Source organism: Diceros bicornis, chromosome 15 (genome assembly GCF_020826845.1).
Source record: "Diceros bicornis minor isolate mBicDic1 chromosome 15, mDicBic1.mat.cur, whole genome shotgun sequence".
NCBI lineage: Eukaryota > Metazoa > Chordata > Mammalia > Perissodactyla > Rhinocerotidae > Diceros > Diceros bicornis.
In genome coordinates, this window is record NC_080754.1 from 21,954,044 (window position 1) to 21,971,140 (window position 17,097).

General features: G+C 35.7%; 1 protein-coding gene across 1 annotated transcript in view; it reads right to left on the reverse strand.

Moving 5' to 3' along the window:
• The window catches only part of RABL3 (RAB, member of RAS oncogene family like 3), a 37,299-nt gene that overhangs the window by 2,773 nt on the left and 17,429 nt on the right, over positions 1-17,097 (reverse strand). Inside the window, exons 3-6 of the mRNA XM_058555873.1 lie at positions 13,300-13,429; positions 9,501-9,615; positions 6,392-6,542; positions 2,134-2,205 (exon numbers count right to left, since the gene is read on the reverse strand). Of these exons, the coding sequence (XP_058411856.1) occupies positions 2,134-2,205; positions 6,392-6,542; positions 9,501-9,615; positions 13,300-13,429 (468 nt within the window). The remainder of the gene's footprint in view (positions 1-2,133; positions 2,206-6,391; positions 6,543-9,500; positions 9,616-13,299; positions 13,430-17,097) is intronic.

The following is a 17,097-nucleotide window of genomic DNA, read 5'->3' on the forward strand; positions in this document are numbered from 1 at the left end:
ACACTTGAGAAACTACAACGGTTGCAGAGACAGTATTATTTTCTTTACTTAGAGCTGTTGTGATTAAGAAAAGTTAATCAGATGAGAATACAAATTAGCTGGAGATTAACTCTAAGACATTGGAATCTAGAATTATGAAGCTAAGAATGCCTCTGAATAAGTGCAGAGCATCTTCTTCCAGGCCTGTGCCAGCTTGCTCACACTGGCCTGACAGCCAAATCATTTGGATTCTTTCTATCTTTGTGACTACGGCTGGGTTACTTTTAGCCACAAGAGACCCAGGGTAAGGTGGCATTCACTGACCCCAGAGGTTTAGAAAAGTTGGTTCATGATTAGTACACATCTCAAAATACTCAACCCCACAAAAACCAAGAAGGGACTGATTCTCTTTCCTCTCTCCAGGGCAGCACAGGAATATCCTATCATGTAGAGTGGCAACGAATTACTACTAGCCAAAGGAGACTAGAGGAGGAGTTAGATTCCCTCTTGGAAAAGAAATCTTTACACTAAATTCTGGAAGCTACGATGTAGAGAAAACTGGGTGAAATTTAGCTGCCAAGTGCCTTGGTTTCAGGTAACCACCTCAGTCTAGAGATCTGGCTAACCTCCTAATCCACATACTCTTTGTTGCGATTTAGGCAATGAAGAGAGAGGCTACCTTTTTGCTTTTGCTCATAACTCCCTACTTTCACCTTGCAATGTCCTTCCCTTACCAAATCTTGCTCTCTTAAAACCAACCAAGTTCCCTCTGATTTTTTTTTTAATAAAGCCTTGCCTGACAACTTGGGTCACACTAGTCTATAACCCATTATTTCACTAGAATATAACTCATTACATTTTATTTTTTAATTTCAAAATTAACAAATTTAAAAATTTAAACAATATATTGTGGGGTCTTTCCATGTCAGATACATATCTCTAAGATGTTCATCTTAGGGGATGGAATTGTGTATCAGATGGGGGCCATAGATCTACACCAAATGAAAGTTCTTACATTTTAAGTTTGAAAACAACGTAGAGAGAAAATCTGGTTTCTTGCAGTGTTTCCCAACATTTTTCATGTCATGGCACATTTAGAAAATGCTAATATTTGTACAGCACACTGGGGTAAATGGAAGAGGCTGCCGGTCACCCAGCCCAGGGGGCTCTGGCTGCTCTGAGGACTGAAGGGATCAATATCTTGGCACACTTGTGCCCTATTTGCCACACAGCAGTTGGGAAGTTCTGCAATGAAGCAAAAATTTCCAAGTGATCTAATATTAAACAGGGAGGGGCATGGGGCTTATCTTATGCTGACATACTGGATAAAGGGCCAAATATTAGATCCTTAATTAGCTAAAAGAAAAATGATTAATAAAAAAGAGCTATGAGAAGAGAAATGTTTTTCTTGGGAGATTACACTTAAAAGGAACTATAATACAGAAATTAATCTTTCTCAATAATATATACAGAAACACATTCTATTTTACCTTACTACACAGTGTCAATATTGGGCAAACAACTTAAACTTGGGCAATACTACGTGCAATGCAGCCATATGGCCTTGTGAAGGAAAGACAAACAGTGCTCTAATTTCCCAGTACGCTGAGTCATTCTACATTCTCACTCCAGTTCAGGACAACAAGATGAAGCTAGCAAGAGTCAATAATTGGAATGCAAATGTTTCTGATGGGGAAAGATTAGGGAATCAAGAAGACAACATAACCTTAAAAGCAATAGTCATGTTTATGTGGAGAATATTAACAGCTGAGAGAGCAAAAAGAACTCAGGGCTTTATGCAGAATCTCCTCAGTTCAGTGCCTTTTGTGGCGGTTAGGAGGTGAATGAATACAAAGAAAGCTAGAAAACAGGAAAACATAAATTGTTCTAAGGAGGAGAATTAAGTATCTTTTAAAAAACCCCATTTAAATCCAGTAGCTTTCATCCTTTGCTTAGAGAACACTGCTGATAGAACAAATATGCCAGCAGGTCTTGAGCAATAAGATAAGACAACAGATAAGACAGATCAAAACAAGTATTATTCAGGCTGTGAAGTCTAAGACAAAGGAATAAAAGGACAAAGCATTCTACAAAAAATTTAAATTCTCATAATATATAAATTAAGTTTAAAAATAACTTAATTGAAGCCATTACCTTATCAAAAAACCTACTGAGCTTGACAGCATTGGAAGAGCCCGCAGCTAAATATCGTGGATTTGTGCAATCCTAGAAGATAAAACATAAGATCCACAATTAAAAGTTAGGAAACATAAGCTCTTTGTTAGTTACTACTGTTCCTGTTGCACATTTCTATAGTAAAATATTAGGCATAATACTCTCATAAAATATTCATGTAATTTTCAAATTATAATGTGCAAAGCAAAGAGAAAAGCACTAAAGGAAGATAAGGCTACTTTTGTTATTTAAGCAATTTTAGAGGACACTGAACATATTCATCATCAAATAATTCATAAAGGAAAACAAGAGTGCTAATACCTTACTAATAACAAAACCAACATACTAATCAGGTGACCTACCTACATTTACCCTGAAAAGCAGACAGAGCCATTAAAAGCAGCAAACACTTCACTTTTTCGTACTAGTTACTGAATAATGCTCAACTAATTAAGTACTGTGCAGTTCATACGAATAGTAGGAAGCATGAATAAAGACTTAAGAAGAGCAAAGAACAAATAGAACAGTTGCCAGAGATTTCTCTCATTGACTGCAGGGTACTACATCTCTTGGTAGGCCATTAAAATAATAATAAACAACAGACATATTTTTTGATAATAAACAATAAGTTTGTTATTATTAAATATCATTAAGTATTATTATTTAATAATAATTAAGTAAACAATAATAAATAAGAGATATATTAAGTAGGATTTTTAAAAATAGGGAAAAAATGAGGCCCAGAAGAGACACCCCAATCTGGAACATTAAATCATTACAATGATTTAATGTTCCTTAAAGGTTTATTATCCTTTTCCTGGAATTCCAGCATTGTGTTGCCTTTGCTTGTCATCATTGACTTGCCACCTCAAGAGAGAATACAGTGACGCACCACATGACAACGTTTCCTTCAATGACGGACAGCATATACGACGGTGGTCCCATGGGATTAGTACCATACAGCCTAGGGGTGTAGTAGGCTATACCCTACAGGTTCGTTTAAGTACACTCTATGATGTTCTCACAAGGACGGACTTGTGAGAATGCATTTCTAACAAGGCATTTCTCACAACGCATTTCTCAGGATATATCCCCATCAAATGACGTATGACTGTACTTTGATTTTTACCTCAAATGCCACCTAAGACCAAACTATGAGGATATCACATAGGCTTCTTTGCAAGAATGATATTTGTCTTTCAGTTGTAGATCATCTGTGTCCCTTGGGAAATTACTAAAATTACTGTTGTTGCATTTACTCTGTTTTGTAATCTCGAAGCCTATGTGATTCCTTTCCAATGAATTTGTAACAATCACCTATATTATCCATATACAACATTCCAAGACTCACATTTTAAAATTTGGCTGGAAACTATATAATACATTTCCCAAAACCACAATAAAAGAGACTACAACAAACTTTTCATAGATCACAGAGTACTAGAAAAATCAGAGGTCTTTGAAGCCAGCAAGCCCTGAATCAAATATCTGTCCCAAATTTCTAGACTGTGTGACATTGGTTAGGTTATGAAATCTTTAAAGTAGAGCTTGCTCATTTGTGAAATGGGGTAACCTCACTTATCCCATAGGATTTTTGTAAAAATTAAATGAGATAATGCATGTCTGGCACACAGAAGGTACTGAAATATTAGCTCCCTTCTCTCTTCTTTCCAAGAAAATGCTATCTGATTGAATTATCAGACACAAAAGCAGCTAACATAATAAAAGAAAATTCTATATATGGATTACATAGACTGAACTATCATTGTGCAAACTGTTGTATTTGAAATAACGTTTGAACACATTTATACGGCAGTTGGGGCACATAAGAGAAAACCTTAGATAGACTTAATGGTAGATATGTTTTACAAAATGGATATTGATTACGTAGTTATCAGAGTGTCAAAAGACTTCAGAGATGATTTCAAATAGAGCTGAAGTACTAAACACAAAAACTAAATCAAGCAGCAAACAAAGTCTCCCCAAAACTTAAGTCTAAGGATCTACAATTTCAGGTTGACTAAGCTAGAGAAACCCAATGATTTTAGGATGAGAATCTTAAAGCTGACAGAGCCATCTGCTATTGATCATGGCTGAAGGCAAAGCCTGAAAATTAATAGCTCTAAATAGCTTGTCTAAGCTTGAGAAAGGAATATTAACTAGGGAAGATGCTTCAATACGCTCACTTGGAAGTAAACACATAGACAAAAATTTGTACTAGAAAAAATAAACTTATCAGGATTTAAAAAAATAAGTAATCTTCTCCCTGTTCATAATTTAAACAATTTGCCTTTTTTCAGGCACAAGTTAACTTTGATTCCATCTTTGATGGATACACAAGTTATATTCTTACTTTTCTATAGTTTTAAGTAAATTTATACAGTAATCAAAGATGCTAGCACTAATATTGTTAATTAGTTTTTTAGTTGAGGCTTTATATTTACTTGCTGAGTCTTTTTGACTGCTAGCTCCTTTTGAAACTCTTATCCAATTCTCCTCTTCCTTTTTTCTTCCCTACATACTCAAGATCCTCTTGTTTCTGCTGTGTTCTTGAAGCAGATACTGATAACGGACAAAAGTATGTTGTACATGAACTCTGTGGAGACAGTGTTTGCCAAAGTACCGCCACTTGAGTACCTTACATCTTGTTAACAATGAAACGATGACCCTACCTTTGCCAGTAAAGTAGGAAAAACATATCTAGGTGATTGTCACAGAAATCCACAGGCACTAGAAACAGATACATTCCAAAATACATTAAAAGTAATTACTGCAACGAATTAAGTGTATTGAATGGTCAATTTCCCTTTGGAAATAACATTCAAATGAAGTAACCTCAGCACTTCTTCAACAAGGATATTATACATTCTAAGTAGCAAGAATCCTTTGGAATATCACGGTCCTGTGCTGACCACTTGGGGTATATGCTGAATATTCCATGGTGGCAGCTAAGAAAAATAAGGCAAAGTAGAAGGTAAAAAACAATGGAATGGTAGACAGAAGCTGACTCATTTGTTGGTGAGGTTGAACCAAGCGGTGTTCACAAATGTTGACCCACAGAGTAAGGGCATCAGAATCACCTGGGTCACTTGTTAAAATTACAGAGTCCTGGTCCTTCTGCCAGACCTTATGAATAAAAAGCTCCAGCTGTGGGGTAGTTATTCAAATTTTTTCACAGATACTGTTGGTAATACGAATATGCAGTCAGGGTTGGGTAACTGTTAATCTAGATGATTTCTAAGAGTTCTTTTAGCTCCAAAATGTTAGTTGAAGGATAATTAAGTGGAAAATAGGCTTAAATGTAGAGCACAGTCTCAGAAGTCAGAGTGCTTGGTTTGACCTGTGTAACCTTGGCCTAGTTAACTCTCTCTGCTTCTAGTCTTCATCTTTAAAAATGGGGATAATAACAGACCTACCTTATAGGCATGATGTGAAGATAATGCATGTGAGATAATGTACGTAAAGCACTAGAACAGCGCTCAGCACGTAAGTGATCAATCGATGGTACCCATTGGTACTATGAAGCCACCACTCCCACCACACGTCTGAATGCCAGTGCATTGAATATGTGGCAGAAATCCTACTTGTGAACAATGACACATAAACCATGACTGAAGCTGCTGGCCAGAATCCTTCTCTGGGCAACACTAAGTGGTTTATACGAGGACTTTTCTTAGCCTTTTTAGCGCCCAGTTCTAACTGAGCAAAATATCTCAGGGAAAGACTCAATCCTCTGTATACACGTAAGTTTATATAAACTAATGCTTATGAATCACACCTGGTTCACAGTTTGTAATTTTCTCATTTATCTATTTGTTTGCCCTTTAAGGTAAATTCTGTAGTTTAAGAAGCTAAGAGGCTTTTCTAAAGAAATAATAATCAAGGTACAGTATCAATGACTTTCTTTGTCACTTTAATTTAATTATTTTTAAAAAAAAATTAATTAAATTACTTTGATTTTGGTATGATTTTTAAAAATCTTTTCAAGAAAAAGCCCATCATTGACATTATTCATAGAACAAAGTTTGAATACTACAACAGATCAGCATACAAGGAGGCTGAAATGACTACGGACATCTGACAATCTATGTTGATTCCAATCTTCACTACATTTTGGACTAGAACTCAGCCTGATTTCAAGTATAAAGCTTCTTTTGTGAGAATATGTGACTTAGGAAGTCTTTGGTTTTGCCTGCACCTGATAATAATACAAAGATGCATTAGTGAAAATACACACCAAATTAATCTCTTCTGCATTGAAATCCTCGGCCAAGAAAGCAGTCCTGGTTAAAACTTCATGGCGCTTGTTTTCATGAATCTGGTCCAGTTTAGTCCCTATTACCAATAGTGGGATTTGGTTATCAGCAAACTGTTCCCGGTCATAATCCCTGTGATAAATAATAACGAAGAGGTGAAGAGAATTTACCTTTCTGATGTAGATATGTAATATTTAAATTCAGCTAGCTTATACTATTTGACTGATAATTCACTGATTCTTGGTCACCCATCACCAATAAAACTACTTTTCTCCCAATTTCTTCCATCTACTTGTTTATGTATCAATCCATCTTTACCATCCATGGAGTTCCAACTATTCATCTAACTACTCAAAATTTGTTCCCATGAGTCTTTCTAGACTACTTGAATAGCTGAGTGCCCACCAGGTGTACTAAAGTAGGTTAAACTGACTTCTCTCAAAGCTAACAGCTCAGGAATTTTTCTGCGCAGATGCAGAGAGTGGCTTCAAACCTCAGTGGAGAGAAAACTCAGGAACCTAGCACGGCACTCAAGCCTTGTGCCAGAGGGGAAAATGGTAAGCTTCTAGGTGCTTTCTGGGGTATGTAAAAGCTCTATATCTACCATACACATTTCTGTCTATGAATAATAAAGAAAAATAGATCATTTCAGGAAAATAAGAAATAGGAATGCTGAAGGCCAGAAGAAATCAACCACAGGTGATGCTATAGCCTGGAGAAAGATGGATTCAACAAATGGGAAGGGAAGGAAACAGCTGAAATGCAAAATGAATAGTAAAAGGAAAGAATTAAGTACCAAATAGTTGTTTGTCCTGACACAAGAGCTGCGGGAGGCAGAGGACAGGCAATACGAATCATTTAGGGTTAGTGGTCTTGGGTCATTAGCTATTATAATCCTTTTCTTCTATTTTTACCCAAAGGACAGAGTGGTGTTCTTTCTATTACTGAAAAGAACATAGAGCCCAATGTTGCTGAATTAATTTAAATTCTATTCACATATGAGAAATAAAACAGATTTGGATTTCTGACATGTTATAAGCTCAATTTACAACAGTCAGCAAAATCTGGTTGTAAACACCTTATGACAGTAAATCAATATTGCATAATACAATCAATACAACTCGGTTGAGCACAGCTTTTTTCTTTCCTTTAACATTACTTTTCTTTCTCTTTGAATAATCTAAATTGGGGGTGTGTGCAAAATTTTCAAATCTTTTTGCCCTTCATAATAATCTTACAGAGCCTCAGTTACTGTTCAGCCTTGGAACACAAGTGTTTTGAACTATGTAACCTCCCATTTCATAAATATATTATCATTCTATTTAGTGCATCAAAGCCAATAATAAGTTGAGTTAAAGATCTTTGATTTTTCTTGCCAACATCAACCCTGACTTAGGAGAAATGGTCTAAAACTGAAATTTGCTTTATTAGAGAATGAAGTGTTGAGAGTGTCCCCCTTTTGGATTATTTCCTTTTCCTATACTCACTAACTCCGACTCACAAGCAAATTTTTACATATATTTTTATCAAACGTCTTTGATACACATATATCTCTGTCATTTGTAGTCTTGCACAATCTCTTGCACATTAACATATTTAAGTATTATAAATGTAACATAACATATATGTGTTGCCATATATATATACAATTTATTCTCTTATTTCTCTTTTCAGCTTTCCTTTTTTCTCACTTTCATTAAATCTTACATACAATTTGAAACCAGATCTTTAGATTCTTTGTTTTTAAACCATTAGGTAAAAAACTAATGGATAGATAAGGCTGATAATACCTTAACACCACAAAGAGACAGACAACCAGGTATTGTATTACATGCACAATACCACCTTGGCAAAAACAAAAAACGTTGCATCTTTCAGACCACTATATTTAACTACCATTTTAGAGAAGATTTAGGATTCAGAGAAACAAATTTAACAGACATTACAGGGATACAATCAGCAAAATCCAGGATATACAAAACTCTACAGGGCAAACAAGGCATCTTCTTTCACAAATAAACTGCTAGAGGGTAAAAAAAAAAAAAAAGGAAGGGGAACTTAAGATCAAAAGAAACTTAAGAAACCAAACACAATGAGTGGACCTTATTTAGATACTGTTTTGAACAAACCAACATTTATGAGACATTTGGGGAAATTAAAATAATATGTGATATTAAAGACTTATTGTTAAATTTTAAGTGTGACAATTATATTTTGGTTATGTTCAAAAAGTCTTATCCTTTAAAGTTACACATTGAAATATATATAGACAAAATGATGTGATGTCTAGGATTTGCTTCAAAAAATAAATGGAGAGACATACTGTGTTTATGGATTGGAAAATGCACCAAAAATTCTCCCCAATTTGATCTATAGGTTTAATGTAATTCCAATCAAAATTCAAGCAGAATTTTTGTCAATATAGACATGCCGATTTCAATTTTATATGGAAAAGCAAATGAGCTAGAATAGCTAAACAATTTTGAAAAGGAATAAAGTGGAAGGAATCACACTAATTTTAAGACTTACTCTAATGCTACAATAATCAAGACATTGCTGAAGGGATAGACACACAGATCAACAGAACAGAATTAAGGAGTCTAGAAACAGACCCATATAAATATGGTCAACTGATTATTGGCAAAGGAGTAAAAGCAATTCAATGGAGAAAGGGTAATCTTGTCACCAAATGGTTTTGGAACAAATGGACATTCATACGCAAAAGTCAACCTCAACCAAAACTTCACACATTATAACTAATTCAAAAAGGATCACAGATCTAAAAGCAAACTTAAAACTCTAAAACTTCCGGAAGAAACATAGCAAAACACCTACATGATCTGGGATTAGGCAAAAAGTTCTCAGACATGATACCAAAAGCATAATACCTAAAAGAAAAACTTGATAAATGAGACTTTATCAAAATGAAAAACCATTGCATTGTGAAAGACACTGTTAAGACAATAAGAAGAAAATCTACAGACTGGGAGAAAATATTTGCCAATCAAACATCTTACAAAGTGTTATTTTGGGTACATTCCTATGATTGCTGTAACATTTCAAACCAATTGTGAAGTAATCTGGGCTTACCCATTTGTTACCAAGACTCCAGTTGGCACCAAATCCCTGTTGAGAGCCTCCAACGACCAACGATACAAATTTTGGGATGACTTCTTATTTGTTAAGTCATGTACTAAAATAATACCTAAAATAATCAGAGAAAACATGTTGATATTCTAACAATTCCTCTTCATTTTACAATTGGCAAAGTGAGGCTTAGTAAATACAAGCATTAGGTTGCTTAACAAACCTAGTATTTTAGTATTACTAACAAACTCAGACACAATTATTTTAAAATTTCCTCTAGAAATTCTTACAAATGATTACCTACAAAATTTTCTTTGTCAGTTATGTAACTTTTTGTAATTCTACGAGGGCTGACAAAATGTCATTAAACTTTTAGAATGTCTTTTCTTCTTCATTCAACACTTACTGAGTGCCTACTCTGCCTGGTCCTAATTGCAAAACTACCTCGTCAATAAACAGAAGCAAAACTACATCAAGTATATAAGAAATTATATTCATTCGAAAAGTTAACTGTTTCTGCACGGTGCCTAGTACTGTCACAGACATTATACATACACATATTACTTACATTCACCAAAAATATTAAATAAAAAATGCATTAAAATGGTATTGATTTAATTTGATACAATTTCTATTCTTTAGCTGACAAAATGTTTTTCTGTAGATCACCTGGGCCTAAAATCAACTCAAAAGTCTTATTTTTTAGTTCATTGAATTAATGCTTAGCTATGTAAGCTTGCTACCTACAAGAGATTTAGTTAATAGAGCAAAAGAAACATGCCAGAGAAGAAAGTAGGAAGAGACAGTCAAGAAATATGAATAATAGAAAATACATGGACTTTTGAGAGATTGAGGAAAAATAACAAAATGTAATGAAGTTTAGAAATACAATTAAACAGAAGCAGTTAAGATCCTAGACAGAAAGGCAGAGCAGGTAATTATTACAATAAGATACAGACAAAAGAGGAAAGCTTTAATGCCTAGTGGAATTTAGGGTATCATCTTGTGGTCAAAAGACTACAGGTTTTCAAACCCCCAACCCTTTCGTATATTACCCAGATTCTACTGTGAAGAGAGGACAGGAAAATGATGATTCCTCCATCTTCAAGACGTGAGATATGTCAATTGGAAAAAGAAGGGCAGAAGAGTTAGAATTATTTGGCTCCTCTAGTTTTTACAACGAAGGTGCTTGTGCAAGTTATAGTTGACTTGTTCCTCCTAGCTCAGATAAATCTGTATCACTCCTGGCATCTGGAACAAACAGAGATCTGACAGTTGCCCCCATATCCAACTGCACTCACTCTACCTTCCTCAATAAGGGGTTCTATTAGGCATCAAGGACACATGATAGAGGATAGACTTAAAAAAGGAATAAAGAGCTACCATTAAAGAATATAGCTAACATTTACTCAGCACTTATGTGCTACACATTGTGCTTTACATGTGTTATCTAATTTGATTTTCAGAACAGTCCTATGAGGTAAGAATTGTTTTACCTCATTTTATACATGTGGAAACTGAGGCTCAGAGAGGTTGGGTAACTTGCCCTAGGTCATGTGGTAAGTGGGGGTAGCCAGAATTTGAACTCAGGTAACCTGACAGTAAAAGGCTGAGAGAAAGCAGAATCAAGTCTCACTTAAGACAAAAGAGTGGCAGATATTTTCTCCTCTCCCTATTTCCCAGGTATAAATATCACAAAATTATGGGTGAGACTTTTGGTTGGGAGGGTGAAAGGATTACAAAGGCCTAGATGAGCTATTAGATGGACTGGGAGGAGTTTATCTTTTGAGGATCTCTATTTAAGGCTTTTGAGCTCTTAAGGGCATTTGAGTACCCTTTTCCTTACTCTCCCTCTTTCATTTGGGCTGAGAGTTCTTGCTTTGTAGACTATGAGGTGGGGCCCAGAGGAAAGAAGTCAGGGTGATAGTTGATCAGAATATGTTCTAATCTTAAGAGAGAGAGGTAGGACACTTTATAGGTTTCTTTTGGGGATTACCAGCCTAGTTCATCACAGTGGGAGGAAAGTAGCATATGGAGGGGAGAAAGTTATTGCTAAGAATAAAGACTGTGCATTTGAATGGAGTGATCCTTATGCTCTGTTTCTTAGGAGACTAAGAATGGTAGACGGAGTAAAGAACCTTGAGTGCTTCTACCAAGAGAAATGTTCCATTGCTAGGATGAAAGAACACAGAAATTTGCTTTTATTAACAAGGATTTTTTTTAACCTTTAAGAAACAGGAATATATCTCAGTCTTATCTGTAAAACTAACATAGGATATACACAATTATTTCAATAATATTCAAGGACGAGACAAGTCACTAATGAATAGTTAGGTATAGAAAAATAATCAAATAAATGCGGATTTAGATGGATTTCTTCTTCAGTACTTAAGTTTGCAACTCAGCATTCCACAAAGTTTCTAGGATTTGAATGGTCTTTATTATTTATTTATAATTCTTATCTTAACTTCTCAAAAAGATCTGAACAGCAAAAGTGTTATATATCCAAACTTCTCTTTGCCAGATCAGATTGATATCAACTTTGACAAGTCATTTGGCTGATATAATCCAAGCTTATCACTTGATTCTAGGTCTAAACCAGGCTTCATTTCTTTCTCCCCTTTTCTCTAAAAAATCACCTAACATTATACCAGTCTTATCTGACTGTTTTTCTCATCCATATACATTCTATTAATATATGCCATTATCATGTACTTTCTTGCATGACGATATCATATATTAACACCACCATCTTATAACAATGTTTTGTTTCATTTATGAATGTTCTGTTTCTTCAATTAGATTGTGAAACTTGTAGACAGAATTCTGAGCTAAATGGGACATAGGTCTGAACTAACACAACTCATCCTGTATTCTATACTATGTATCCAATAGCAAGAACCTTCTTTACTTCTTTTTGTAGTATCCACAACAGCTTATGATATGAGAAGACAAGCTATTGAAAGAAGAATATAAGGAGTTAAGAAGGTACTGAATGCAATGCTTCATTCAGTACTGAATGAGGTCTAAGCATAGTATAAATTAGGTCCTATTAATAGCTAAGCAAACACCTGGAGGGAAGGGGTGAGATGCCAAATCTTTTGGTACCTCAATCAAAGACAAGTTGAAATTATATTTCACAGTATAAAAAGTGGCTTAAAGAATGAATTATAAAAAGAGAAGACGATAAAGAAACGCTATAGGTAAATCACAGGCGCCAGTGGTTTAGTCCCTTGATACAAAGTAGGAACTCTATGAATTGCAATTATGTGCTCTATTACACACCTCCACCTGGAAGTCTGCTCCAGGTATTTGAATATCTATAACTCGATGAAATTTCTGCACCCCTAAAAACACCATTAGGTAGCTGTTTATAATTACACAAGACTCCCTCTAAGGGAGAGATGAAAGAAATCTTTATCTTGGTGACATCTGGCTTATACTGTGGGACTCCTAATGGTTCTATTGTACCTACTCAACTGACTGGAGAACAGCACTCCCAGGGGACAGTGTTTTGAAAGTTCCACGTTTTACGTCAAGTACCCAAAATACAATTTTATTTCTCAATATTTAGCATATGACAATAATATAAATAGAAACACTTAGACAAAGCAAATATTTAACGTTCTGAATTACATGGTTAGAACCTAGAAACAAAATGGTATGTGATATGCAGATTTAAATTAAGAGTTGTGAGTAATCAGATCTTTCTTAAATTAAGTCCAGCATCCTACAGCATTCCATATCAGATGATCTATATTCCTAGACCATTAACAAATGGTAGAAATAAAAAATGCTTTACCATTTACAGAGTTGTAGAATACTGCTCTTGTGCTTTTTACACTGCTGGCACTGCCCACAGAGCCTCCAACATCCCATAATTCTATATAGTAGGTCTTCTCTTCTGGGGTTCCTTCTTTGTAGTCATGAACCTAACAAATCAATCCATCAAAATAATTATTATAGCCACTAAGAAAACTGATAAGCACTCTCATCCCAGTTTAAAGCATTGGACAGTCCATATCAGCATCTCACCCTCTGATCCTCTGACTACCACCTGCTATCTTTCAAGCTTCCTCCCTCTAATACTTCAACTCTAATGATAATCTTTGACCTCAGACGACCCTATAGTGACCCTATAGTTAACTGATCCTAACACCTTTCAGGGCTCCCCCTTCCACTTCCAAATCCTCACTTTCTTCCTAACTAACCATAAATTCCATGATTCATTATTTTAGTGAAGAATCATATTGTATTCACCCGAAAAAAATTCCAACCCGATTACAGTCATGTGTCACTTAACGACAGGGACAAGTTCTGAGAAATGCATCGTTAGCCAATTTCGTCTTTGTGCAAACATCAGAGTGTACTTAAACAAACCTAGATGGTATAGCCTAGTACACACCTAGGCTATAAGGTATTAACCTTATGGGACCACCATCGTATATGTGTTATGTGGTGTACGACTATATATTCACCTTTTCCCTGATTCCATGTCTGCAACCCAGCTAGCTGAATGTGAAGCTCAGAAAAATACACACTCAAGTGGGCTGGATTCATTTTAAATTCCAGTGTACCTTTGGAGCTGCCCTTCAATCAGTTCCATAGTCCATTTCCTCTTTTCCTCTCCTAGATAACTCGTACTTTCTTCTCTTTTTCAAATTTCCAATATCTCTTCCCTATTCTTAAGCACAGCTAATAACCTTGCTTCCTGAGACAGAAGCCATCAGAAGAGAACTTCTACAACCTGTTCTTCCCCTATCTATCCACATCCTTGCATCTGTGCCCACATAATCTGCTTACCTCCAGCTATTATAGATAGGCTATCTGTGTCCCTAAGGCCAAATCCCCCTCTTGTGCATGAGATCCCATCTCCTCTTTCTTATCAAAGAAAGATAAGATTGGTGTAGCTCCACCAATTCTCCCCTCTCTCCCTTTCATCATCAAATTTTCCCTCTCTGTCAGATAATTCCCACCAGCACACAAACATGCCATAATTTTTCCTATCTTAAAAAAAATCCTTCTCTTGACTTCATGCACCTTCTCCAGCTACCATGTCACTTCTCCATTCCTTTTTACAGCAAAGCCCTCCAAAGAGTTGTCTGTTCTCAACTGTCTCTAATTCTTTTCCTTACATTCTCTTCTGAACTCATTCCTGTCACACTTTTGCCCCAGTTACCCCACTGAACTATTCCTTGTCAAGGTCACCAATGGCCTCCACATTGCTAAATCCAATGATCAATGAACAGTTTACATCTTACTCTACCATTTGACACAACTAATCACTCCTCTGCCTTGCAATACTTTCTTCTCTTAGCTTCCACGATATCATACTCTCCTGCTTTTCTTCCCACCTCTCTGGCTAATCCTTTTCAATCTCCATTCGGGTTGTCCTTATCCTTCTGAACTCGTATTGTTGGAGTGCCTAAGGTTTAGTTCTTGGATCTCTTTTCTTCTCTCTCAACACCTGCTCTCTTGGCAATTTCATCTAATCTTACGATTCTAAATGTCATCATTATGTTGATGAATTCCAAATTTATATCTTTTCTGGACCAGTCCCTTGAACTTCAGACTACCATATTATTAGAATAAAGCTAAGAACCAGATTATAGTATGGTGGTTCAGGGGTGTACATCACAATCTTCTAAGAATTTTTTTTTTTTTAAGAAATATACAAGCTAACAAAAGCAAAAATAAACATATGGGACTACATCAAATGAAAGAGCTTCTACACAGCAAAGGAAACCAGCAACAAAATGAAAAGGCAACCTATGGAATGGTAGAAAATATTTGCAAATCATACATCTGATTAGAGGTTAATATCCAAAAGATATAAAGAACTCACACAACTCAATAGCAAAAAAAACCAAACAATCTGATTAAAAAATGGGCAGAGGATGGGTTCAGATCCCGGGCATGCACGGACGCACCGCTTCTCCGGCCATGCTGAGGCCGCGTCCCACATACAGCAACTAGAAGGATGTGCAACTATAACATACAACTATCTACTGGGGCTTTGGGGGAAAAAAGGAGGAGGACTTGCAATAGATGTTAGCGCAGGGCCAGTATTCCTCAGCAAAAAAGAGGAGGATTAGCATGGATGTTAGCTCAGGGCTGATCTTCCTCACCAAAAAAAAAAAAAAAAATGGGCAGAGGAACTGAATAGACATTTTTCTCAAGAAGACATACAGATGGCCCACAGGTACATGAAAAGGTGCTCAACATCCCTAATCATCAGGGCAATGCAAATCAAAACCACAACGAGCTATCACCTCACACCTGTTAGAATGGCTGTCATCAAAAAGACAAGAGAAAACAATATTGGCAAGGATGTGAAGAAAAGGGAACTCTTGTGTACTGTTGATAAGAATGTAATTTGTTGTAGGCACTAGTGAAAACAGTATGGAGGTTCCTCAAAAAATTAAAAACAGAACTACCATATGATCCAGCAATCTCACTTCTGGGTATATGTCAAAAGAAATGAAAACAGGATCTGGAAGAGATATCTGCATTCCTATGTTCATTGCAGCATTATTCACAGTAGCCAAGACTTGGAAACAACCTAAGTGTCCATCAGTGGGTGAATGGATAAAGATGTGGTATATATACGCAATGGAATATTTATTCAGCCGTGAGAAAGAATGAAATCCTACTATTTGCGACAATATGGATGGACTTTGAGAGAATTATGCTAAGTGAAATAGGCCAGACAAAGACAAATACTACATGTATCACTTATACGTGGAATATAAATAAACGGTCAAACTCATGGAAACAGAGTAGAAAAGTGGTTGCCAGGGGTAGGAGGTGGGGGAAATAGGGAGAGCCTGGTGAAGGGGTACAAACTTTCAGTTATAAAATGAATAAGGTCTGAGGATCTGATGTATAACATGGTGACTATAGTTGACAACGCTGTACTGCATAAGCGAAATATGCTAAAAGAGTAGAACTTAAATGTTCTAATTAAAAAAAAGATAAACGTGCAGTGATGGATGTGTTAACTGGATGGGAAAAATCCTTTCACAATGTATACATATATCAAATCATCACAATGTACACTGTAAATATCTTATAATTTTGTCAATTATATCTCAATAAAGCTAAAAAAAAAGGAGAGAGAAAAGTCCTTAAAAAAAAAAAAAAAGGCAATATGCATGGCAGACTTACAGAATCAGGACCTTTGGGGTTCAGTCCTACGCATGCTTACTTTGAACAATTCTCCAAATGATTTTGCTGTAACCCTAGTTAAAAACTGCTGATTTTATAGAATGGAACTATCAGGAGGTGTAGATTGTACTCCTTGATTGCCATTCATTATCTCCAATATCTTTGGGCCTTAGTTTCTTTGTCTATAAAATGAAGGAGTTGTATTATGTGTATTATGTGGCTTTGAAATAATAAAAAACAAGATAGCCTGGTAGTTAAAATAGATGTCATAAAATGCAGTAAAACTCACATACTGTATTTAATAGAATGCTTCACACTTTTTACTTATTCCCAATTTTTCTGTTCAAATCCTTTTGTCTAAGGAAAAGTTTAAGTAAATAAAATACTCTACAGATAGGCAAATTGACATTAAGAGAAGACAATTATCAACTGA